Here is a 22808-nt window from a genome sequence, read left to right on the forward strand (position 1 = left end):
ATTGAACCCAGAGTAAGTGATTAATACCTGGGGGAGCAAACAGCTGTCCATCTCTCTCTATCAGTGTTATAGAGGGCAGACAATGTATGTGTTTACCCTGTATAAGCTTTATACAGAGTAAAACGGATTTATTTGGGGTTTGGATCCCATTGGGAACTAGGTGTCTGGGTGTTGGAGATAGGTGACCTGCTGAGCAGTTTTTGGTTAAAGTCTGCAGCTTTGGGGGCGTGGCCTGGACCCTGGGCCTGTGTTGCAGCAGGCTAGCGTGTCTGGCTCAACAAGGCAGGGTTCTGGGGTCCCAAGCTGGCAGGGAAAACGGGCTCAGCGGTAATTCCAGCACGTCAGGTGACAGCCTCAAGGGGGTCTCTGTGACCAAACCCATCACACCCGGTCCCTGCCCCCTCACCTTGCCCACTAGCTGCACGATCTCGGCCAGGTCCTCCTCCTCCTGCAGGATCTCCTTGGCCTTGGTGCGCAGGGCGGTGAACTCAGGGTGGTAGCGCTCGTAGTGCTCGTCCAGCGCCCGCATGTACTTGCTGTAGCTGATGAGCCAGTTCACGGAGGGGAAGTGCTTCCGCTGGGCCAGCTTCTTGTCCAGCCCCCAGAAGACCTGGGTGGGGTGGGAGAGATGCCGCGGGGCAAGGGGGAGTGAGAACAGGACAGGACGGGGAGGGGGGGGATTTCAAGGGGGTCAAAGGCCCCAGGGAGACTCACCTGGACAATCCCCAGGGTCGCAGAGGTCACAGGGTCGGAGAAGTCACCTCCCGGAGGGGAAACCCTGGGATGACATGGAGAGGGGCTTAGTCTGAGCAACTGGCCAGTACAGACACTAATCCACAACCCGATTGTGCTGGCCCTAAGCCCCCCGGTGAGGCTAATGTACCACAGAGATGAGTGAGGGACAGACACGGGGATGGATGGGTGGACGGATGCAGGGATGGGTGGACAATGCTGGGGTGGGTGGATGGAGGGATAGGTAGATAGATGGATAGGTGAATGGATGGATACAGGGATAGGCAGACAGATGGACAGATGGATGCAGAGATGGGTGGATGGATTCAGGCATGGATGGACAGATGCAGAGATGTATGGATGGATGGATGGATGGATGGGGGTGTTGGGAGGTGCAGGTGGTTTGGGGGTGTTGGGCAGCATGGGGTGTCGTGGGGGTGTCAGGAGATTGTGAGGTCAGAGGTTGTGGGGGTGTCGTGGGTCATGGGGGGGTGTCAGCTGGCATGGGGTATTGGATGTTGTTGGGGTGCTGGGAGTCATGGAGGGTGTCAGCTGGCATGCGAGTGTCAGGGGTTGTGGGTGTGTCGGGGAGTTGTGGGGTTCTTGGGGGGGCATGGGGGTGTCATGGGTTGTGCGGGGGTGTGAGCTGGCTTGGGGTGTCAGAGGTTGTGGGGGTGTTGGGATGTTGGGGGTGTGGAGGGGTTGTGGGGATATCGGGAGTGGTGGGGGGTGTTGGCTGCTGTGGGGTGTTGGAGGTTGTGGGGGTGTCAAGGTGGTTCGGGAATCATGGAGGGTGTCAGCTGGTGTGGGGGTGTCAGGATGTTGGGGGTGTCGGGAGTCCTGGGGGGTGTTGGCTGGTGTGGGGTGTCAGGGCTTGTGGGGGTTTCAGAAGTTGTGGGGGTGTCAGGATGTTGGGGGTGTCAGGAGTCGTGGGAGGTGTTCGCTGGCATGGGGGTGTTGGGATGTTGGGGCTTTTGGGGGGCTGTGGGGGTGTCAGGAGTGGTGGGGGGTGTTGGCTGGCATGGGGGTGCCGGGGATTGTGGGGGTGTCGGGAATGTCAGGAGTCTTGGGGGTGTTGGCTGGTGTGGGGGTGTTGGGGGTTGTGGGGGTGTCGGGTTGTTGGGGGTGTCAGGAGTCTTGGGCGGTGTTGGCCGGTAGGGGGTGTCAGGGGCCTTTCCCCATATCAGCTCCGACTCCCCGCCTTGTCGGCATCCCGGGGAAGGCAGGAAGGACTCACGCGCCGACGATGCTGACGCTCCCCTCCCGCTCCGGGCTGCCCAGGCACTTGACCCGTCCTGCACGCTCGTAGAAGGACGCCAGGCGGGCGCCGAGGTAGGCCGGATACCCGCTGTCTGGAAAGCAAAGCCACAGTGTGCCTGGGGGTGCTCGGAGCAGGGCGGGTCCCAGTGGCACCAGCAGGGGGAGCCCTCTGGACCAGGCTGAGTCAGGGGGGCAGGAGATGGGGAATCCCAAGCCAATGGGTGGACAGCATGGGGGGCTGCAGAACACCCTGGCCAGCAATGTGCCTGGGTCCCTCTCACAAGGGGGAGGTGGCTCCATCTCGGCACAGCTTCGCCCCTCGCAGCGCACTCGGCCCCCCACAGCCCAGGGCTATAACCTCACCGGTCCCCACAGCCTGAGCACACTGGGACCAGGGGGCACCCCGGGGACAGGACGACATCAGTCAGGGGCTGCCATTGGCAGCAAGGGGGGGTGACCATGGAAAAGGGACAGACCCAATCACGGGCAGTGGAGGGGGGGAAGACACGTCAGAACACCCATCAAGGCAGCACCCGTGAGGGCAGGATGTTACCAATTACGGTCCCAGGGAACGTGGCTGGATTTGGGGGGACGCAGACTCGCTGGGCCCCACTCTGCTTTCCGAGAGAGGTTCAGAGTTGAGGTTAATCCTGCCCTGCCCCCCTGCACTCCCCCTCGGCGCAGGGCCTCGGCTGCACAGCGGGCAGAGCATCACCTGCAGGCATCTCTGCCAGCCGGCCGGAGATCTCACGCAGCGCCTCGGCCCAGCGGGAGGTGGAGTCGGCCATCATGCTGACGTGGTAGCCCATGTCGCGGAAATACTCCGAGAGCGTGATTCCTGCGGGAAGCGAGCATTGGAAATATGAATCCCACAGATCCCTGCCAGCTCCCCGCAGCTCTGCCGGTGCCCCTCAATCCCAACCCGCAGCCCCCTGCTATGCCAGCCCTGGGTTCCCCATGCAGCTCTGCTGGTGCCCCTCAGTCTCAACACGCAGCCCCCTGCTTTGCCAGTTCTGGGCTCCCCCTTCCACAGCTCCGCTGGTGCCCCTCAATCCCGACCCAGTGCCCCCCAGCCCCAAGGGCAGGGCAGGTGCTCACCTGTGTAGATGGAGGCCTCCCGGGCAGCCACGGGCATGTTGGACGTGTTGGCCACCAGCGCAGTGCGCTTCATGATGGTCTCCGTCTTCCCATCCACCTCCATGGTGAGCTGGGGACAGAGCGCAGCAGGGTCAGTCCCAGGGAGGGGCTCTCAGCGCAGATGCAGCCCGGGCCCAGGAGACTTGGAGAACCCCTGGGAGATGTTCACGTCCAGGGACGAGTGGGATGGGCAGAAACGGACGCCTGGCTCAGCCCGGCTATGACTCCCCCAGCCCAGGGGCTCCCAGCAGGGACAGGCCCAGTACACCCCTACTGAACCGGCCAGGGGGCTCCGAACTGGGACAGGCCCAGTACACCCCTACCAAACCGGCCAGGGGGCTCCGAACTGGGACAGGCCCAGTACACCCCTACCAAACCGGCCAGGGGGTTCCCAGCCGGGACAGGCCCAGTACACCCCTACCGAACCGGCCAGGGGGCTCCGAACTGGTACAGGCCCAGTACACCCCTACCGAACCGGCCAGGGGGCTCCGAACTGGGACAGGCCCAGTACACCCCTACCGAACCGGCCAGGGGCTCCCAGCCGGGACAGGCCCCGTACACCCCTACCGAACCGGCCAGTGGGCTCCCGGCCGGGACAGGCCCAGTACACCCATACCGAACCGGCCAGGGGGCTCCGAACTGGGACAGGCCCAGTACACCCCTACCGAACCGGCCAGGGGCTCCCAGCCAGGACAGGCCCAGAGCCAGGAGAGCCATGACATCGCCCCAGGGGAGCTGCAGGTGTTGGTAACAGGAGGGAAAAGGTTCCTGAGCCCCAAGCTTAATTGGAGAAGCCCAGAAAACCCATGATCCCCCCGCCAGACCCACAGCACCCCCAGCTCATGAGCTGCCCCCAGCATAAGGAGAGGCCCCGCCATGGTCCAGAGCTCCCACCCCCATGCCTCCCATCGTCCGTGGCTCACAACCCCATCAGTGAGATACCTCCCATGTTCCCTGGCTCCCGCCTCTGCAACTGGGTTCAGCCCCATGGCTCCCTCCCCAGCTAGATTCACCCCCATGGCTCCAGCCCCACCCCATGTGGGTTCAGCCCTCATGGCCCCCCCAGCTGGATTCACCCCCATGGCTCCCCCGCCCCCCCTGCAGCAGGGTTTACCCCCATGACTTCTGCCCCCATCCCCACACACAGCTGGATTCACCTCCATGGCTCCCGCCCCCCCAGCTGGGTCCACCCCCCAGAGCCCCCCCAGCTCACCTCAGGGAAGTCCCGCAGCACCTCCGACATCTCGTTGCCACGCTCACCGCAGCCCACGTAGATGATGACGTCGCTGTTGGAGTACTTGGACAGCGACTGTGAGATGACTGTCTTGCCGCAGCCGAAGGCCCCCGGGATGGCCGTGGTCCCGCCCTGAACGCACCTGGGGGGCAAAGGGGCCCTGAGCCAGCAGCACAGGAGGCGCCTTGGGGCACAGCTCTCCTGCCCCCCCCACACACACACACCCAGGGGGCTCAGAGCTTTGGCAGCTCCCCCACAGGCAGGGCACGTTCCCGGCCCACAGCTGCCTGTGGTCACTCAGGGCAGCCCCATGCTGGCTGGGCGGGGAGGTGACACAGGGAGGAGGGAGCTGCCGGCACAGGGGGCAGCGGGGCGGGGGGGGAGGGTGTCAAGGCATCAGAGAAAACCAAAGCCATGAAAATACATCCCACACTTTTATCAGTTATTGAGGTTCCAACTCTCCAGCTGACCGAGGCAAGGCCAGGAGCTCCCCGCACAGCCAGCGCTCCTGCCCCACTCCCCACAGCGCCCCCTGCTGGGAGATCCTAGCCCTGGAGTAGCTGGGAGCTCCCCCCACAGCCAGCGCTCCTGCCCCACTCCCCACAGCGCCCCCTGCTGGGAGATCCTAGCCCTGGAGTAGCTGGGAGCTCCCCCCACAGCCAGCGCTCCTGCCCCACTCCCCACAGCGCCCCCTGCTGGGAGATCCTAGCCCTGGAGTAGCTGGGAGCTCCCCCCATAGCCAGCGCTCCTGCCCCACTCCCCACAGCGCCCCCTGCTGGGAGATCCTAGCCCTGGAGTAGCTGGGAGCTCCCCCCCAGTCAGTTCTCCTGCCCCACTCCCCACAGCGCCCCCTGCTGGGAGAGTCTGGGCCTGGAGTAGCCAGGAGCTCCCCCCACAGCCAGCGCTCCTGCCCCACTCCTCACGGCGCCCCCTGCTGCTGGACATTAGCAGACACCCGCTTCCCATTGCTCTCCCTTGTCTTTGCCTTCGGTGCCAGGGGAGGTGGCGAGAGAGCCCCACCCCCACCATCTCCCTGAGGTCTTCCCCCCACCCCCAGCTGCTGGCAGGGCTGAGAGTGGGGGCGGGGGCATCACTCACGGGAAGAGGGCGTCCAGGACCCTCTGGCCGGTCAGCAGCGGGTAGTTGGCAGGGAGCTTCTCCGTCACGGGCCGGATCTGCCGCACAGGCCACACCTGCAGCATGGTGAGCCGCTCCGCCACGCCCTCGAAGTCCAGCTCCAGCACCACGTCCTGGGGGCAGGCAGGCACGGCTGAGCGGGGCCCAGAGCCAGCCACCACAGGAGGGTGGGAGACCCCAGGGCTGATTCTCAGCTACCCCATCCCTGCACTGGGGGGGAGGGAGCTAAGGGGTTTTAATTATCTTTGTGCTCCCTGTATTCTGGACCCTGCCCAGCTGCTGGTGTCTCAGTGTGCCCACTCTGTGCCTCAGTTTTCCTATCTGTAAGTGGGGGACAACACTGCCCATGAGCTGCCAGTGGGATTGTGTAGGCAGGACGGGCACGGGCCATGAGCCGCCTGCAGAGGATTCCCTTTGAGAGAGGGACATTCGACCCTTGAGTGAGAGAATCACATGTCCCAGGGTTACAACTGATTGGAAGAGACAATAACTGGGAGAGAAATGCAAATGGCTCATTAAATATAGAGGCTCTGGCTCATTAATAAGCAAACAGGAAGTGACCATCTGACGATGTCGTTTGAGACACAGGAAGTGCAACTCTGGACTTACACACAATAAATCTAAAAATAAAACCAAAATACAACTGGCTGGAGATGAGCCCGAGCCAGACTCCTGGGTCCTCCAAATCTCCTCAAAATTTGACCCAGAGCCAAACTTCACAGCTCAGGACCGACTGGATCAGAAGCACAATCCCAGCCTCAAATCCCCCTGGAGCACCAAGGCAGCTCAGATCCAGAAGCCCCATTTGTGTGGCGCAGGCCGGTCAGGCTGCCCTTTGCACCAGTGCTAAAGCCACAGCTCCAGCATCAGCAGCACCCAGCGCGACTGGCGAGCGCTCGCGGCCCTGGCACCCGGCGGCTGCTGTATGAATAATGGGAAATGCTCATTGCTCTGCACCAGTCGCTGCCCACACCGGTCCCCGCCCCCAGCAGTGACCCTACCGAGATGTCATAGTGCCCCGGCGGGGCGACGTAGGTCACGGTGCCCCGGCTCCGGGGTGGCACCATGATCTTGTGCTTGATGAGGGAGTTCTCGGCCACCAGGGCGTAGATGTCCCCGCCGGTCACATGACTCCCGACCTGGAAAGGGGAAGAGAAGCGTGAGATACAGGACGGTGCCTCCCGGGAGACTGCAGGGCCAAAACCGAATCATGGACTCATAGGACTGGAGGGGACTTCGAGAGGTCATCTAGTCCTGTCCCCCGCACTCATGGCAGGACTAAGTATTATCTATCCCTGACAGGCGTTTGTCCAACCTGCTCTTTAAAATCTCCAGTGATGGAGATTCCACAACCTCCCTAGGCAATTTATTCCAGTGCTTAACCACCCTGACAGTCAGGAAGTTTTTCTTAATGTCCAACCTAAAGCGTCCTGGCTGCAATTTAAGCCCATTGCTTCTTGTCCTATCCTCAGCGGTTAAGGAGAACAATGTTTCTCCCTCCTCCTTGTAACAACCTTTTATGCATTTGAAAACTGCTATCTTGTCCCCTCTCAGCCTTCTCTTCTCCAGACTAAACGTACCCAGTTTTTTCAATCGTCTCTCCTAGGTCATGTTTTCTAGACTTTTAATCATTTTTGTTGCTCTTCTCTGGACTTTCTCCAATTTGGCCACATCTTTCCTGAAATGTGGCGCCCAGAACTGGACACAATGCTCCAGTTGAGGCCTAATCAGTGCGGAGTAGAGTGGAAGAATTACCTCTTGTGTCTTGTTTACAACACTCCTGCTAACACAGCCCAGAATGATGTCTGCTTGGCACAGACCCTCACAAGATTCTCCAAGAGCTGCCTGCCTCCTATGGGGAGCATCCCCAACCCAAGGCCAGATTCCCTGTGTCTCTCCTCATTGCTCTTCGCTCCTTTCCATCCCCTGGTCCTAGCTTATCCTCAGGGATTCATCAGCCCCTTCCCCACAGGAGGTCTCTGGCTGGGGCGTCACGGTGACAGACCCCAGTCGTGATGAGCTGGGGGGTGGGAAGGAGCAGCAGAAGCAGACAAATAATTCCAGGAACAAAAGTGCTGGTTTCCTTGCGTCCCTCGAGGCAGAGGAGTTTAGGAAACGCAGGAGCCAAATTTCAACTTTTCCCAAGTTTTCACTAGTGGGCGCTGGCCCCAGGCAGTCAGGGCTGAGCCCCACATCCCAGAGTAGCACTAGGGCATGCTGGGCTGCAGGGAGTGAGGGGGTCACTAGGAGGTGCTCTCCCCTGGCAGTCAGGCCTGGCCCCGATACCCCAGATATTAGGAGGCACTGTGCTGCAAGGAAAGAGGTGGGAGCTCAGTAGGGGGCGCTGTGCTGAAGGGGGCAGGGTGAGGGCTCAGTAGGGGGTGGGGTGAGGGCTCAGTAGGGGGTGCTGTGCTGCAGGGGGCGGGGTGAGGGCTCGGTACGGGGCACTGTGCTGCTGGGGGCAGAGTGAGGGCTCAGTAGGGGGCGCTGTGCTGAAGGGAGCAGGGTGAGGGCTCAGTAGGGGGCGCTGTGCTCCAGGGGGCGGGGTGAGGGCTCAGTGGGAGGCGCTGTGCTACAGGGGGCGGGGTGAGGGCTCAGTAGGGGGCGCTGTGCTACAGGGGGCGGGGTGAGGGCTCGGTAGGGGGCGCTGTGCTGAAGGGGGTGGGGTGAGGGCTCAGTAGGGGGCGCTGTGCTGAAGGGGGCGGGGTGAGGGCTCGGTAGGGGGCGCTGTGCTGAAGGGAGCAGGGTGAGGGCTCAGTGGGGGGCGCTGTGCTATAGGGAGCAGGGTGAGGGCTCAGTAGGGAGCGCTGTGCTGCAGGGGGCGGGGTGAGGGCTCAGTAGGGGGCGCTGTGCTACAGGGGGCGGGGTGAGGGCTCAGTAGGGGGCGCTGTGCTGAAGTGGGTGGGGTGAGGGCTCAGTAGGGGGCGCTGTGCTGCAGGCGGAGGGGTGAGGGCACAGTAGGGGGCGCTGTGCTACAGGGGGCGGGGTGAGGGCTCAGTAGGGGGCGCTGTGCTACAGGGGGTGGGGTGAGGGCTCAGTGGGGGGTGCTGTGCTGAAGGGGGCAGGGTGAGGGCTCAGTAGGGGGCGCTGTGCTACAGGGGCGGGGGGGGCGGGCACAGTAGGGGGCGCTGTGCTGAAGGGGGCGGGTGTGGGCTCTGTTGGGGGCGCTGTGCTGAAGGGGGCGGGGTGAGGGCTCAGTAGGGGGCGCTGTGCTGAAGGGGGCGGGTGAGGGCTCAGTAAGGGGTCCTGTGCTGAATCGGGCAGGCTGACGGCTCAGTAGGGGGCGCTGTTCTGCAGGGGGCGGGGTGAAGGCTCAGTGGGGGGCGCTGTGCTACAGGGGGCGGGGTGAGGGCTCAGTAGGGGGCGCTGTGCTGAAGGGAGCAGGGTGAGGGCTCGGTAGGGGGCTGTGATACAGGGGGTGGGGGCGGGCTCAGTAGGGGGCGCTGTGCTGAAGGGGGTGGGGTGCGAGCTCAGTAGGGGGCGCTGTGCTACAGGGGGCGGGGTGAGGGCTCGGTAGGGGGCGCTGTGCGGCAGGGGGCGGGGTGAGGGCTTGGTAGGGGGCGCTGTGCTGAAGGGGGCGGGGTAAGGGCTGGGTAGGGGGCGCTGTGCTGAAGGGGGCGGGGTGAGGGCTCAGTGGGGGCGCTGTGCTGAAGGGGGCAGGGGGAGGGCTCAGTAGGGGGCGCTGTGCTGAAAGGGGTGGGGTGAGGGCTCAGTGGGGGGCGCTGTGCTGCAGGGGGCGGGTGAGGCTCAGTAGGGGGCGCTGTGCTGAAAGGGGTGGGGTGAGGGCTCAGTGGGGAGCGCTGTGCTGAAGGGGGCAGGGTGAGCGCTCAGTAGGGGGCGCTGTGATGCAGGGGGTGGGGTGAGGACTCGGTACGGGGTGCTGTGCTGCTGGGGGCAGAGTTAGGGCTCAGTGGGGGGCGCTGTGCTGCGGGGGGCGGGGTGAGGGCTCGGTAGGGGGCGCTGTGCTGAAGGGGGCAGGGTGAGGGCTCAGTGGGGGCGCTGTGCTGGGGGGTGCGGGCTGAGGGCTCAGTGGGGGCGCTGTGCTGAAGGGGGCGGGGTGAGGGCTCAGTGGGGGCGCTGTGCTGCAGGGGGCGGGGTGAGGGCTCAGTGGGGGCGCTGTGCTGAAGGGGGCAGGGTGAGGGCTCAGTAGGGGGCGCTGTGCTGAAGGGGGCGGGGTGAGGGCACAGAAGGGGGCGGTGTGGGGCAGGGGGCGGGGGGTGGGCTCAGTGGGGGCGCTGTGCTGCAGGGGGCGGGGTGAGGGCTCAGTGGGGGCGCAGTGCTGCAGGGGGCGGGGTGAGGGCTCAGTAGGGGGGCGCAGTGCTGCAGGGGGCGGGGTGAGGGCTCAGTGGGGGGCGCTGTGCTAAAGGGGGCGGGGTGAGGGCTCAGTGGGAGGCGCTGTGCTACAGGGGGCGGGGTGAGGGCTCAGTTGGGGCCCAAGTTATCAAGGGGGCGGGGTGGGCCAAAGTTGAGGGCGCTGTGCTGAAGGGTGCAGGGTGAGGGCTCAGTGGGGGGCGCTGTGCTATAGGGAGCAGGGTGAGGGCTCAGTAGGGAGCGCTGTGCTGAAGGGGGCGGGGTGAGGGCTCAGTGGAGGGAGCTGTGCTGCAGGGGGCGGGGTGAGGGCTCAGTAGGGGGCGCTGTGCTACAGGGGGCGGGGTGAGGGCTCAGTAGGGGGCGCTGTGCTACAGGGGGGGGGGTGAGGGCTCAGTGGGGGGTGCTGTGCTGCAGGGGGCAGGGTGAGGGCTCAGTAGGGGGCGCTGTGCTACAGGGGGCGGGGGGCGGGCACAGTAGGGGGCGCTGTGCTGAAGGGGGCGGGGTGAGGGCTCAGTAGGGGGCGCTGTGCTGAAGGGGGCGGGGTGAGGGCTCAGTAGGGGGCGCTGTGCTGCAGGGGGCGGGTGAGGGCTCAGTAGGGGGTGCTGTGCTGAAGGGGGCAGGGTGAGGGCTCAGTAGGGGGCGCTGTGCAGCAGGGGGCGGGGTGAAGGCTCAGTGGGGGGCGCTGTGCTACAGGGGGCGGGGTGAGGGCTCAGTAGGGGGCGCTGTGCTGAAGGGAGCAGGGTGAGGGCTCGGTAGGGGGCTGTGCTAAAGGGGGTGGGGGGCGGGCTCAGTAGGGGGCGCTGTGCTCAAGGGGGTGGGGTGCGGGCTCAGTAGGGGGCGCTGTGCTACAGGGGGGGGGGTGAGGGCTCGGTAGGGGGCGCTGTGCGGCTGGGGGCGGGGTGAGGGCTTGGTAGGGGGCGCTGTGCTGAAGGGGGCGGGGTGAGGGCTTGGTAGGGGCGCTGTGCTGAAGGGGGCGGGGTGAGGGCTCAGTGGGGGCGCTGTGCTGAAGGGGGCAGGGGGAGGGCTCAGTAGGGGGCGCTGTGCTGAAAGGGGTGGGGTGAGGGCTCAGTGGGGGGCGCGGTGCTGCAGGGGGCGGGGTGAGGGCTCAGTAGGGGGCGCTGTGCTGAAAGGGGAGGGGTGAGGGCTCAGTGGGGAGCGCTGTGCTGAAGGGGGCAGGGTGAGCGCTCAGTAGAGGGCGCTGTGCTGCAGGGGGTGGGGTGAGGACTCGGTACGGGGCGCTGTGCTGCTGGGGGCAGAGTGAGGGCTCAGTGGGGGGCGCTGTGCTGCAGGGGGCGGGGTGAGGGCTCAGTGGGGGCGCTGTGCTGCAGGGGGCGGGGTGAGGGCTCAGTAGGGCGGCGCAGTGCTGCAGGGGGCGGGGTGAGGGCTCAGTGGGGGGCGCTGTGCTGAAGGGAGCAGGGTGAGGGCTCAGTGGGAGGCGCTGTGCTACAGGGGGCGGGGTGAGGGCTCAGTAGGGGGCGCTGTGCTGAAGGGGGCGGGGTGAGGGCTCAGTAGAGGGCGCTGTGCTGAAGGGAGCAGGGTGAGGGCTCAGTTGGGGGAGATGTGCTGAAGGGAGCAGGGTGAGGGCTCAGTAGGGAGCGCTGTGCTGAAGGGGGCGGGGTGAGGGCTCAGTAGGGGGTGCTGTGCTGAAGGGGGCAGGGTGAGGGCTCAGTCGGGGGCGCTGTGCTGCAGGGGGCGGGGTGAAGGCTCAGTGGGGGGCGCTGTGCTGAAGGGAGCAGGGTGAGGGCTCAGAAGGGGGCGCTGTGCTGAAGGGAGCAGGGTGAGGGCTCGGTAGGGGGCTGTGTGACAGGGGGTGGGGGGAGCGCTCAGTAGGGGGCGCTGTGCTGTAGGGGGTGGGGTGCGGGCTCAGTAGGGGGCGCTGTGCTCAAGGGGGCGGGGTGAGGGCTCGGTGGGGGGCGCTGTGCGGCAGGGGGCGGGGTGAGGGCTCGGTAGGGGGCGCTGTGCGGCAGGGGGCGGGGTGAGGGCTCGGTAGGGGGCGCTGTGCTGCAGGGGGCGGGGTGAGGGCTCAGTAGGGGGCGTTGTGCTGAAGGGGGCGGGGTGAGGGCTCAGTGGGGGCGCTGTGCTGAAGGGGGCGGGGTGAGGGCTCAGTGGGGGCGCTGTGCTGAAGGGGGCAGGGTGAGGGCTCAGTAGGGGGCGCTGTGCTGAAGGGGGCAGGGTGAGGGCTCAGTAGGGGGCGCTGTGCTGCAGGGGGCGGGGTGAGGGCTCAGTAGGGGGGCGCAGTGCTGCAGGGGGCGGGGTGAGGGCTCAGTGGGGGCGCTGTGCTGCAGGGGGCGGGGTGAGGGCTCAGTAGGGGGGCGCAGTGCTGCAGGGGGCGGGGTGAGGGCTCAGTGGGGGGCGCTGTGCTGAAGGGAGCAGGGTGAGGGCTCAGTGGGAGGCGCTGTGCTACAGGGGGCGGGGTGAGGGCTCAGTAGGGCGCGCTGTGCTGAAGGGGGCGGGGTGAGGGCTCAGTAGAGGGCGCTGTGCTGAAGGGAGCAGGGTGAGGGCTCAGTGGGGGGCGCTGTGCTATAGGGAGCAGGGTGAGGGCTCAGTAGGGAGCGCTGTGCTGAAGGGGGCGGGGTGAGGGCTCAGTGGAGGGAGCTGAGCTGCAGGGGGCGGGGTGAGGGCTCAGTAGGGGGCGCTGTGCTGAAGGGAGCAGGGTGAGGGCTCGGTAGGGGGCTGTGCTACAGGGGGTGGGGGGCGGGCTCAGTGGGAGGCGCTGTGCTGCAGGGGGCGGGGTGCGGGCTCAGTAGGGGGCGCTGTGCTGAAAGGGGTGGGGTGAGGGCTCAGTGGGGGCGCTGTGCTGCAGGGGGCGGGGGGCGGGCTCAGTAGGGGGCGCTGTGCTGAAGGGGGCGGGGTGAGCACTCAGTAGGGGGCGCTGTGCTGAAAGGGGGGGGGTGAGGGCTCAGTGGGGGCATTGTGCTGAAGGGGGCGGGGTGAGGGCTCAGTAGGGGGCGCTGTGCTGAAAGGGGCGGGGTAAGCACTCAGTAGGGGGCGCTGTGCTGCAGGGAGCAGGGTGAGGGCTCAGTAGGGGGCGTTGTGCTGAAGGGGGCAGGATGAGGGCTCAGTAGGGGCCGTTGTGCTGAAGGGGGCGGGGTGAGGGCTCGGTAGGGGGCGCTGTGCTGAAGGGGGCAGGGTGAGGGCTCAGTAGGGGGCGCTATGCTACAGGGGGCGGGGTGAGGGCTCAGTAGGGGGCTCTGTGCTGCAGGGGGCGGGGTGAGGGCTCAGTAGGGGGGCGCAGTGCTGCAGTGGGCGGGGTGAGGGCTCAGTGGGGGGCGCTGTGCTCAAGGGAGCGGGGTGAGGGCTCCGGGGGAGGCGCTGTGCTACAGGGGGCGGGGTGAGGGCTCAGTAGAGGGCGCTGTGCTGAAGGGGGCGGGGTGAGGGCTCAGTAGAGGGCGCTGTGCTGAAGGGCGCAGGGTGAGGGCTCAGTGGGGGGCGCTGTGCTATAGAGAGCAGGGTGAGGGCTCAGTCGGGGGCGCTGTGCTGAAGGGGGCGGGGTGAGGGCTCAGTGGAGGGTGCTGTGCTGCACGGGGCGGGGTGAGGGCTCAGTAGGGGCCGCTGTGCACCAGGGGGCGGGGGGCGGGCTCAGTAGGGGGCGCTGTGCTGAAGGGGGCGGGGTGAGGGCTCAGTAGGGGGCGCTGTGCTGAAGGGGGCCTGAGGAGTGCTCAGAAGGGGGCGCTGTGCTGAAGGGAGCGGGGTGAGGGCTCAGTAGGGGGCGCTGTGCTGAAGGGCGCAGGGTGAGGGCGCGGTAGGGGGCGCTGTGCAGGGGGGCGGGGTGAAGGCTCAGTGGGGGGCGCTGTGCTGAAGGGAGCAGGGTGAGGGCTCAGTAGGGGGCGCTGTGCTGAAGGGAGCAGGGTGAGGGCTCGGTAGGGGGCTGTGCTACAGGGGGTGGGGGGCGGGCTCAGTAGGGGGCGCTGTGCTGTAGGGGGGGGGGTGCGGGCTCAGTAGGGGGCGCTGTGCTACAGGGGGCGGGGTGAGGGCTCGGTAGGGGGCGCTGTGCGGCAGGGGGCGGGGTGAGGGCTCGGGCGGGGGCGCTGTGCGGCAGGGGGCGGGGTGAGGGCTCGGGAGGGGGCGCTGTGCTGACGGGGGCGGGGGTGCGGGCCCTGTGGGGGCGCTGTGCTGCAGGGGCGGGGTGAGGGCTCAGTGGGGGCGCTGTGCTGAAGGGGGCGGGTGAGGGCTCAGTGGGGGCGCTGTGCTGAAGGGGGCAGGGTGAGGGCTCAGTAGGGGGCGCTGTGCTGAAGGGGGCAGGGTGAGGGCTCAGTAGGGGGCGCTGTGCTGCAGGGGGCGGGGTGAGGGCTCAGTAGGGGGGCGCAGTGCTGCAGGGGGCGGGGTGAGGGCTCAGTGGGGGCGCTGTGCTGCAGGGGCGGGGGTGAGGGCTCAGTAGGGGGGCGCAGTGCTGCAGGGGGCGGGGTGAGGGCTCAGTGGGGGGCGCTGTGCTGAAGGGAGCAGGGTGAGGGCTCAGTGGGAGGCGCTGTGCTACAGGGGGCGGGGTGAGGGCTCAGTAGGGGGCGCTGTGCTGAAGGGGGCGGGGTGAGGGCTCAGTAGGGGGCGCTGTGCTGAAGGGAGCAGGGTGAGGGCTCAGTGGGGGGCGCTGTGCTAAAGGGAGCAGGGTGAGGGCTCAGTAGGGAGCGCTGTGCTGAAGGGGGCCGGGTGAGGGCTCAGTGGAGGGTGCTGTGCTGCAGGGGGCGGGGTGAGGGCTCAGTAGGGGGCGCTGTGCTACAGGGGGCGGGGGGCGGGCTCAGTAGGGGGCGCTGTGCTGAAGGGGGCGGGTGAGGGCAAAGGAGGGGGCGCTGTGCTGAAGGGAGCAGGGTGAGGGCTCGGTAGGGGGCTGTGCTACAGGGGGTGGGGGGCGGGCTCAGTGGGAGGCGCTGTGCTGCAGGGGGCGGGGTGCGGGCTCAGTAGGGGGCGCTGTGCTGAAAGGGGTGGGGTGAGGGCTCAGTGGGGGCGCTGTGCTGCAGGGGGCGGGGTGAGCACTCAGTAGGGGGCGCTGTGCTGAAAGGGGTGGGGTGAGGGCTCAGTGGGGGCATTGTGCTGAAGGGGGCGGGGTGAGGGCTCAGTAGGGGGCGCTGTGCTGAAAGGGGCGGGGTAAGCACTCAGTAGGGGGCGCTGTGCTGCAGGGAGCAGGGTGAGGGCTCAGTAGGGGGCGTTGTGCTGAAGGGGGCAGGATGAGGGCTCAGTAGGGGGCGTTGTGCTGAAGGGGGCGGGGTGAGGGCTCGGTAGGGGGCGCTGTGCTGAAGGGGGCAGGGTGAGGGCTCAGTAGGGGGCGCTGTGCTACAGGGGGCGGGGTGAGGGCTCAGTAGGGGGCGCTGTGCTGCAGGGGGCGGGGTGAGGGCTCAGTAGGGGGGCGCAGTGCTGCAGTGGGCGGGGTGAGGGCTCAGTGGGGGGCGCTGTGCTGAAGGGAGCAGGGTGAGGGCTCAGTGGGAGGCGCTGTGCTACACGGGGCGGGGTGAGGGCTCAGTAGGGGGCGCTGTGCTGAAGGGGGCGGGGTGCGGGCTCAGTCGTGGGCGCTGTGCTGAAGGGATCCGGGTGAGGGCTCAGTGGGGGGCGCTGTGCTATAGGGAGCAGGGTGAGGGCTCAGTAGGGAGCGCTGTGCTGAAGGGGGCGGGGTGAGGGCTCAGTGGAGGGTGCTGTGCTGCAGGGGGCGGGGTGAGGGCTCAGTAGGGGGCGCTGTGCTACAGGGGGCGGGGAGCGGGCTCAGTAGGGGGCGCTGTGCTGAAGGGGGCGGGTGAGGGCTCAGGCGGGGGCGCTGTGCTGAAGGGAGCAGGGTGAGGGCTCAGTAGGGGGGTGTGCTACAGGGGGTGGGGGGCGGGCTCAGTGGGAGGCGCTGTGCTGCAGGGGGCGGGGTGCGGGCTCAGTAGGGGGCGCTGTGCTGAAAGGGGTGGGGTGAGGGCTCAGTGGGGGCCCTGTGCATCAGGGGGCGGGGTGCGGGCTCAGTAGGGGGCGCTGTGCTGAAAGGGGCGGGGTGAGCACTCAGTAGGGGGCGCTGTGCTGAAAGGGGTGGGGTGAGGGCTCAGTGGGGGCATTGTGCTGAAGGGGGCGGGGTGAGGGCTCAGTGGGGGCCGCTGTGCTGAAAGGGGCGGGGTAAGCAGTCAGTAGGGGGCGCTGTGCTGCAGGGAGCAGGGTGAGGGCACAGTAGGGGGCGTTGTGCTGAAGGGGGCAGGATGAGGGCTCAGTAGGGGGCGTTGTGCTGAAGGGGGCGGGGTGAGGGCTCGGTAGGGGGCGCTGTGCTGAAGGGGGCGGGATGAGGGCTCAGTGGGGGCGCTGTGCTGAAGGGGGCAGGATGAGGGCTCAGTGGGGGGCGCTGTGCTATAGGGAGCAGGGTGAGGGCTCAGTAGGGAGCACTGTGCTGAAGGGGGCGGGGTGAGGGCTCAGTAGGGGGCGCTGTGCTGCAGGGGGCGGGGTGAGGGCTCAGAGGGGGGCGCTGTGCTATAGGGAGCAGGGTGAGGGCTCAGTAGGGAGCGCTGTGCTGAAGGGGGCGGGGTGAGGGCTCAGTAGGGGGCGGTGTGCTGAAGGGGGCGGGGTAAGCAGTCAGTAGGGGGCGCTGTGCTGCAGGGAGCAGGGTGAGGGCTCAGTAGGGGGCGTTGTGCTGAAGGGGGCAGGATGAGGGCTCAGTGGGGGGCGCTGTGCTATAGGGAGCAGGGTGAGGGCTCAGTAGGGAGCACTGTGCTGAAGGGGGCGGGGTGAGGGCTCAGTAGGGGGCGCTGTGCTGCAGGGGGCGGGGTGAGGGCTCAGTGGGGGGCGCTGTGCTATAGGGAGCAGGGTGAGGGCTCAGGAGGGAGCGCTGTGCTGAAGGGGGCGGGGTGAGGGCTCAGTGGAGGGTGCTGTGCTGCAGGGGGCAGGGTGAGGGCTCAGTAGGGGGCGCTGTGCTACAGGGGGCGGGTGAGGGCTCAGTAGGGGGCGCTGTGCTGAAGGGAGCAGGGTGAGGGCTCGGTAGGGGGCTGTGCTACAGGGGGTGGGGGGCGGGCTCAGTGGGAGGCGCTGTGCTGAAGGGGGCGGGGTGCGGGCTCAGTAGGGGGCGCAGTGCTGCAGGGGGCGGGGTGAGGGCTCAGTGGGGGGCGCTGTGCTGAAGGGGGCGGGGTGAGGGCTCAGTAGGGGGCGCTGTGCTGAAGGGAGCAGGGTGAGGGCTCGGTAGGGGGCTGTGCTACAGGGGGTGGGGGGCGGGCTCAGTAGGGGGCGCTGTGCTGAAGGGGGTGGGGTGCGGGCTCAGTAGGGGGCGCTGTGCTACAGGGGGCGGGGTGAGGGCTCGGTAGGGGGCGCTGTGCGGCAGGGGGCGGGGTGAGGGCTTGGTAGGGGGCGCTGTGCTGAAGGGGGCGGGGTGAGGGCTGGGTAGGGGGCGCTGTGATGAAGGGGGCGGGGTGAGGGCTCAGTGGGGGCGCAGTGCTGAAGGGGGCAGGGGGAGGGCTCAGTAGGGGGCGCTGTGCTGAAAGGGGTGGGGTGAGGGCTCAGTCGGGGGAGCTGTGCTGCAGGGGGCGGGGTGAGGGCTCAGTCGGGGGCGCTGTGCTGAACGGGGCGGGGTGAGGGCTCAGTGGGGGGCGCTGTGCTGAAGGGGGCGGGGTGAGGGCTCAGTGGGGGCGCTGTGCTGCAGGGGGTGGGGTGAGGACTCGGTACGGGGCGCTGTGCTGCTGGGGGCAGAGTGAGGGCTCAGTGGGGGGCGCTGTGCTGCAGGGGGCGGGGTGAGGGCTCGGTAGGGGGCGCTGTGCTGAAGGGGGCGGGGTGAGGGCTCAGTGGGGGCGCTGTGCTGCAGGGGGCGGGGTGAGCGCTCAGTAGGGAGCGCTGTTCTGCAGGGGGCGGGGTAAGCGCTCAGTAGGGGGCGCTGTGCTGAAGGGGGCATGGTGAGGGCTCAGTAGGGGGCGCTGTGCTGAAGGGGGCGGGGTGAGGGCTCAGTAGGGGGCGCTGTGCTGAAGGGGGCATGGTGAGGGCTCAGTAGGGGGCGCTGTGCTGAAGGGGGCGGGGTGAGGGCTCAGTAGGGGGCGCTGTGATGAAGGGGGCGGGGTGAGGGCTCAGTAGGGGGCGCTGTGCTGCAGGGGGCGGGGTTGAGGGCTCAGTAGGGGGCGCTGTGCTGAAAGGGGCGGGGTAAGCACTCAGTAGGGGGCGCTGTGCTGAAGGGGGCGGGGTGAGCGCTCAGTAGGGGGCGCTGTGCTGAAGGGGGCGGGGTGAGGGCTCAGTAGGGGGCGCTGTGCTGAAGGGGGCGGGGTGAGGGCTCAGTAGGGGGTGCTGTGCTGCAGGGGGCGGGGTGAGGGCTCAGTAGGGGGCGCTGTGCTGCAGGGGGCGGGGTGAGGGCTCAGTAGGGGGCGCTGTGCTGCAGGGGGCGGGGTGAGGGCTCAGTAGGGGGCGCTGTGCTGAAAGGGGCGGGGTGAGGGCTCAGTGGGGGGTGCTGTGCTGCAGGGGGCGGGGTGAGGGCTCAGTAGGGGGCGCTGAGCTGCAGGGGGCCGGGAGAGGGCTCAGTAGGGGTCGCTGAGATACAGGGGGCGGGGGGCGGGCTCAGGCGGGGGCGCTGTGCTGAAGGGGGCGGGGTGAGGGCTCGGTAGGGGGCGCTGTGCTGAAGGGGGCGGGGTGAGGGCTCAGTAGGGGGCGCTGTGCTGAAGGGGGCGGGGTGAGCGCTCGGTAGGGGGCGCTGTGCTGAAGGGGGCGGGGTGAGCGCTCAGTAGGGGGCGCTGTGCTGAAGGGGGCGGGGTGAGGGCTCAGTAGGGGGCGCTGTGCTGAAGGGGGCGGGGTGAGGGCTCAGTAGAGGGCGCTGTGCTGAAGGGAGCAGGGTGAGGGCTCAGTGGGGGGCGCTGTGCTATAGGGAGCAGGGTGAGGGCTCAGTAGGGTGCGCTGTGCTGAAGGGGGCGGGGTGAGGGCTCTGTGGAGGGAGCTGTGCTGCAGGGGGCGGGGTGAGGGCTCAGTAGGGGGCGCTGTGCTACAGGGCGGGCGGGGTGAGGGCTCAGTAGGGGGCGCTGTGCTACAGGGGGTGGGGTGAGGGCTCAGTGGGGGGTGCTGTGCTGCAGGGGGCAGGGTGAGGGCTCAGTAGGGGGCGCTGTGCTACAGGGGGCGGGGGGCGGGCTCAGTAGGGGGCGCTGTGCTGAAGGGGGCGGGGTGAGGGCTCGGTAGGGGGCGCTGTGCTGAAGGGGGCGGGGTGAGGGCTCGGTAGGGGGCGCTGTGCTGAAGGGGGCGGGGTGAGCGCTCCGTAGGGGGCGCTGTGCTGAAGGGAGCGGGGTGAGGGCTCAGTAGGGGGCGCTGTGCTGCAGGGGGCAGGGTGAGGGCTCAGTAGGGGGCGCTGTGCTGAAGGGGGCGGGGTGAGGGCTCAGTAGGGAGCGCTGTGCTGAAAGGGGCGGGGTGAGGGCTCAGTAGGGGGCGCTGTGCTGAAGGGGGCATGGTGAGCGCTCAGTAGGGGGCGCTGTGCTGAGGGGGGCGGAGTGAGGGCTCAGTAGGGGGCGCTGTGCTGAAGGGGGTGGGGTGAGGGCTCAGTAGGGGGCGCTGTGCTGCAGGGAGGGAGGGTGTCACTAAGTGTTGCTCTCCCTAGCAGCAGGGGGCGCTGTGCAGCTGGAGGTGCCAGCTTGTGCCTGAGTCTCCAGGGCATGTTCCCTGGTAGCTGATACATGAGTCCTGTTGCCCTGCTGGGGTATTTTGGCAACTGCTGCCTCTGCACCTCTACACAAGGCCAGACCCTCCTGGTCTCCTGGGTTCTCTCCTCCGCCAGGCGAGCCGACCGCAGCCTGAGCTGGGCGCAGCCGTGCCTGGAGCTGCAGAGACCCCTGCGGGGGGCTCCGGCTGGGTGCATGGGAACCAGCTCGGAGAGGGCGAGACTCCTGCTGACAAAGCCTCCCTCACACCAGGCGCTGCCCCACGCTGGGCCCCTACCCGGATGCTCTGGCTCGGGGCGAAGTCCCACTTGACGTCCTGGGACAGGGCGGGGATGTTGATGCCACGGGGGATGTAGATGCTCTGGGTCAGCTCCGTGATGTCTTTCAAGGGGCGCTGGATGCCGTCAAAGATGGAGCCCATGATGCCCGGGCCCAGCTCCACCGAGAGCGGCTTCCCCGTCCGCAGCACCGGGTCCCCCACGCAGACCCCCGCTGCCACCAGCGTTCAGGAGAGGGCTCCGGGCCCAGAGACATGCACAGGAGCGGGTGGGAGTGGGAACAGGTTCAAACATATTCAGGGTCCCCCCATGATAGATAAATAGATGGGGGGGTGCAGATAGGGCATGGCCAGGTGATGAGGGAGATCAGGGGGCATGCGATGCAGGCCTGGCAGGGAGCACAGACTCGGGGGGGGAGGGGGTCAGGGTACACAGCTTAGGGGGGGAGGGCAGGGAACGTGGCCTGGGATGGGGGTTCAGAGCACACGGCCTGGGGGGAGGGCAGGGAACGTGGCCTGACCGGTGTGGGGGAGTTCAGGGTACACAGCCTGTGGGGGAGGGCAGGGAACGTGGCCTGGTGGTGAGGGGTTCAAGGAGAATGGCCTCATGGGGGTGTTCAGAAGACACAGCCTGGGGGGAAGGGCAGGGAACGTGGCCTGGGATGGGGGTTCAGGGCACACGGCGTGTGGGGGAGGGCAGGGAACGTGGCCTGACCGGTGTGGGGGAGTTCAGGGTACACGGCCTGGGCAGGAGGGCAGGGAACATGGCCTGGGATGGGGGTTCAGGGCACACGGCCTGCGGGGGAGGGCAGGGAACGTGGCCTGGGATGGGAGTTCAGGGTACACGGCCTGTGGGGGAGGGCAGGGAACGTGGCCTGACCGGTGTGGGGGAGTTCAGGGTACACGGCCTGGGCAGGAGGGCAGGGAACGTGGCCTGGCGGTGAGGGGTTCAAGGAGAACGGCCTCATGGGGGTGTTCAGAAGACTTCAGGGCACACGCCCTGGGGGCTTCAGGGGGCACGGCCTGGGGGGGGTTCAGAGGACACGGTCTGGGGGGGTTCCAGGCAGGAAGGATACAGGTCTCTTCGTACACCTGGATGGTGGCCAGGTCTCCCTCGAGACGGATGATTTCACCCACCAGCTCGGCGTGCCCCACGCGCACCAGCTCGTACATGGCGGCCCCGGCCATGCTGCTGGCGATGACCACTGAGGGGAGAGACGGGAGGTTAGACCTCGGGGCGGTGCCCAGAGCTGGGCTAGGGGAGGGGAGACGCCTCTGAGCCGGGGGCCTGCATGGCCCCTAGCATCTGGTCCTCGCAGCAGAGCTCACCTGGCCCAGGCCTCTCCCCCACCCCTTGTATCCCCTGCAGGCCCCCCCCCCGTATCTCCCCTCTCTTGCCCAAATGATCACTTGTGACTGCTGTGGGATCCCCAATCTCCTTGCTATCGGGGCAGGAGTAATAAAGGGTTGTTATCCTTGTTGTGTGAACCGAGGGCAGCAGAACTGTACCTGGCCTACCCCAATGGAGGGACTCACCCTCAACTGAACAGCACTCGCTAGGCCGGGGACATGGGTTCCAAAGCCCAGTGAGTCGAGAGAGGGTTGGGACAGGTACTTGCACCTGGGGGTGTGGGCCCTGTTTAGGGGTCCCAGAGACCACTTCAGCCTGCCTCTCTGCACTGTGTAATAACAGAGCTAATTTAGACTCAGTTGAGAGTCTTGTTACATGCTGCAGGTCTAAGTAGTAAACCTTCTTCAGGACAGTGTCTCTATTGTTAAGAGGCTGCCCAGTGTGCACCAGCAGTGAGGCTCCCCCACTAACAGCTGAATTCGCTGAGAGCTGAAACCACTGAGACCTGTGTTAAGTGGGGGGGCCCTGGAGACATCTTGGTGAGTGGCCAGCAGGGCCGGCTGTAGGCACCAGCGTTCCAAGCCAGGGCCGGCTTTAACAAGTGTGGGGCCCAATCCGTACTCACCCGGCGGCGCTCCGGGTCTTCTGCGGCACTTCGACAGCGGGTTCTTCACTCACTCCGGGTCTGCCGCAGCACTCAATGACCCGCTGCCGAAATACCGCCGAAGACCTGGAGCGAGTGAAGGGCCCGCTGCCGAAATGCTGCCGAAGACCCGGGGCGAGTGAAGGGCCCGCTGCCGAAATGCCGCCAAAGACCTCCGGAGCGCTGCCGGGTGAGTAAAAATTAAAAAGGCGCCGGCGCGGGGCCCTCTTAGGCATAGAGCTGGCCCTGGTGGCCAGCCAGGTGGCTGATGGAGAGGGCCAGAGCAGAGCCCTGCGAGTGCCCGAGCAGTGGAGCGTGTAAGGTGCCTCCTTACCCCTTCCACCCAGGGTGAGAGGTGAACTATGCAGATGAACCTCTGAACTCTGGGGCTGCACTGGCCAAGGACAGCAACTGTGAGTGGGGTGCAGAAAAGGGACGAGCACATCAAAGGGACTTTTGGGTTGCTGGAGTTAAGACCCTGAGGGGAAAAGGACACTGCCCAACTTACCTGGGGGTGGGCCGTTTGCTCATGGTTTATGTTTATGAACCCTAGTTGCAGTGTTTTCCCAAATTAATGCTGAGTTAATTTCTTCCTTTTATTAAAAGTTTTTGCTACACTCCAACTCTGTGTTTGCAAGAGGGGAAGTATTGTCTCATAGCAGCTCCCAGGGGGTGTTGTGTAATTGTCCCAGGTCACTGGGTGGGGGCTCGAGTCTGGCCTTTGTTGCTGCTGGCTCCATCTGGCAGAAAGGTTACATGTCCTTAAAATTAAACCCAGGGATAATTAAACCCAGGATAAATGCCTGCAGCTGCAACTGGATTTTTACTAAAAATTTTCCATGAGTGGCATAAAATCTTCATCGCTTCCAACCAAAACTGCTTCCACATGGGCCGGGAAGAGCGATGGGGACTCTTGCCACGTTAACAGAGTTACTGGGAACGTTTTTAGACACACGGGCTGGCTATCAGAAGGCAGAGCTGGCTGGCACCAGAGCAGGGGCTGTGTGGCTATCCAGGGAGTGGAGGGGGGGAGTGCTGCTGTCACAGGAGGGCTGCTAATGTGTCAAACTTCTTGGTCCAGAAAAAAAAAAAAAGCAAATGCCCTCTGTGAAATCTGAAATCTCGCTAACAGCTGGGAAAGTATTTAAAGGAACAGGTCGAAAATATCC

At 66.6% G+C, this 22808-nt stretch overlaps 1 protein-coding gene across 2 annotated transcripts in view; it reads right to left on the reverse strand.

The window, feature by feature from the left end:
* The window catches only part of LOC123351736 (V-type proton ATPase catalytic subunit A-like), a 36158-nt gene that overhangs the window by 9586 nt on the left and 3764 nt on the right, over positions 1 to 22808 (reverse strand). For both annotated transcript variants that reach the window (XM_044991330.1, XM_044991329.1), the window contains exons 3-12: positions 20722 to 20850; positions 19646 to 19860; positions 6502 to 6639; positions 5462 to 5613; positions 4343 to 4505; positions 3091 to 3199; positions 2708 to 2830; positions 1970 to 2084; positions 715 to 778; positions 407 to 610 (exon numbers count right to left, since the gene is read on the reverse strand). In XM_044991330.1, coding sequence (XP_044847265.1) covers positions 407 to 610; positions 715 to 778; positions 1970 to 2084; positions 2708 to 2830; positions 3091 to 3199; positions 4343 to 4505; positions 5462 to 5613; positions 6502 to 6639; positions 19646 to 19860; positions 20722 to 20850 — 1412 coding nt within the window. The remainder of the gene's footprint in view (positions 1 to 406; positions 611 to 714; positions 779 to 1969; positions 2085 to 2707; positions 2831 to 3090; positions 3200 to 4342; positions 4506 to 5461; positions 5614 to 6501; positions 6640 to 19645; positions 19861 to 20721; positions 20851 to 22808) is intronic.

The sequence above is a fragment of the Mauremys mutica genome, chromosome 17, assembly GCF_020497125.1.
Source record: "Mauremys mutica isolate MM-2020 ecotype Southern chromosome 17, ASM2049712v1, whole genome shotgun sequence".
In the NCBI taxonomy this organism is placed as follows: Eukaryota; Metazoa; Chordata; order Testudines; family Geoemydidae; genus Mauremys; species Mauremys mutica.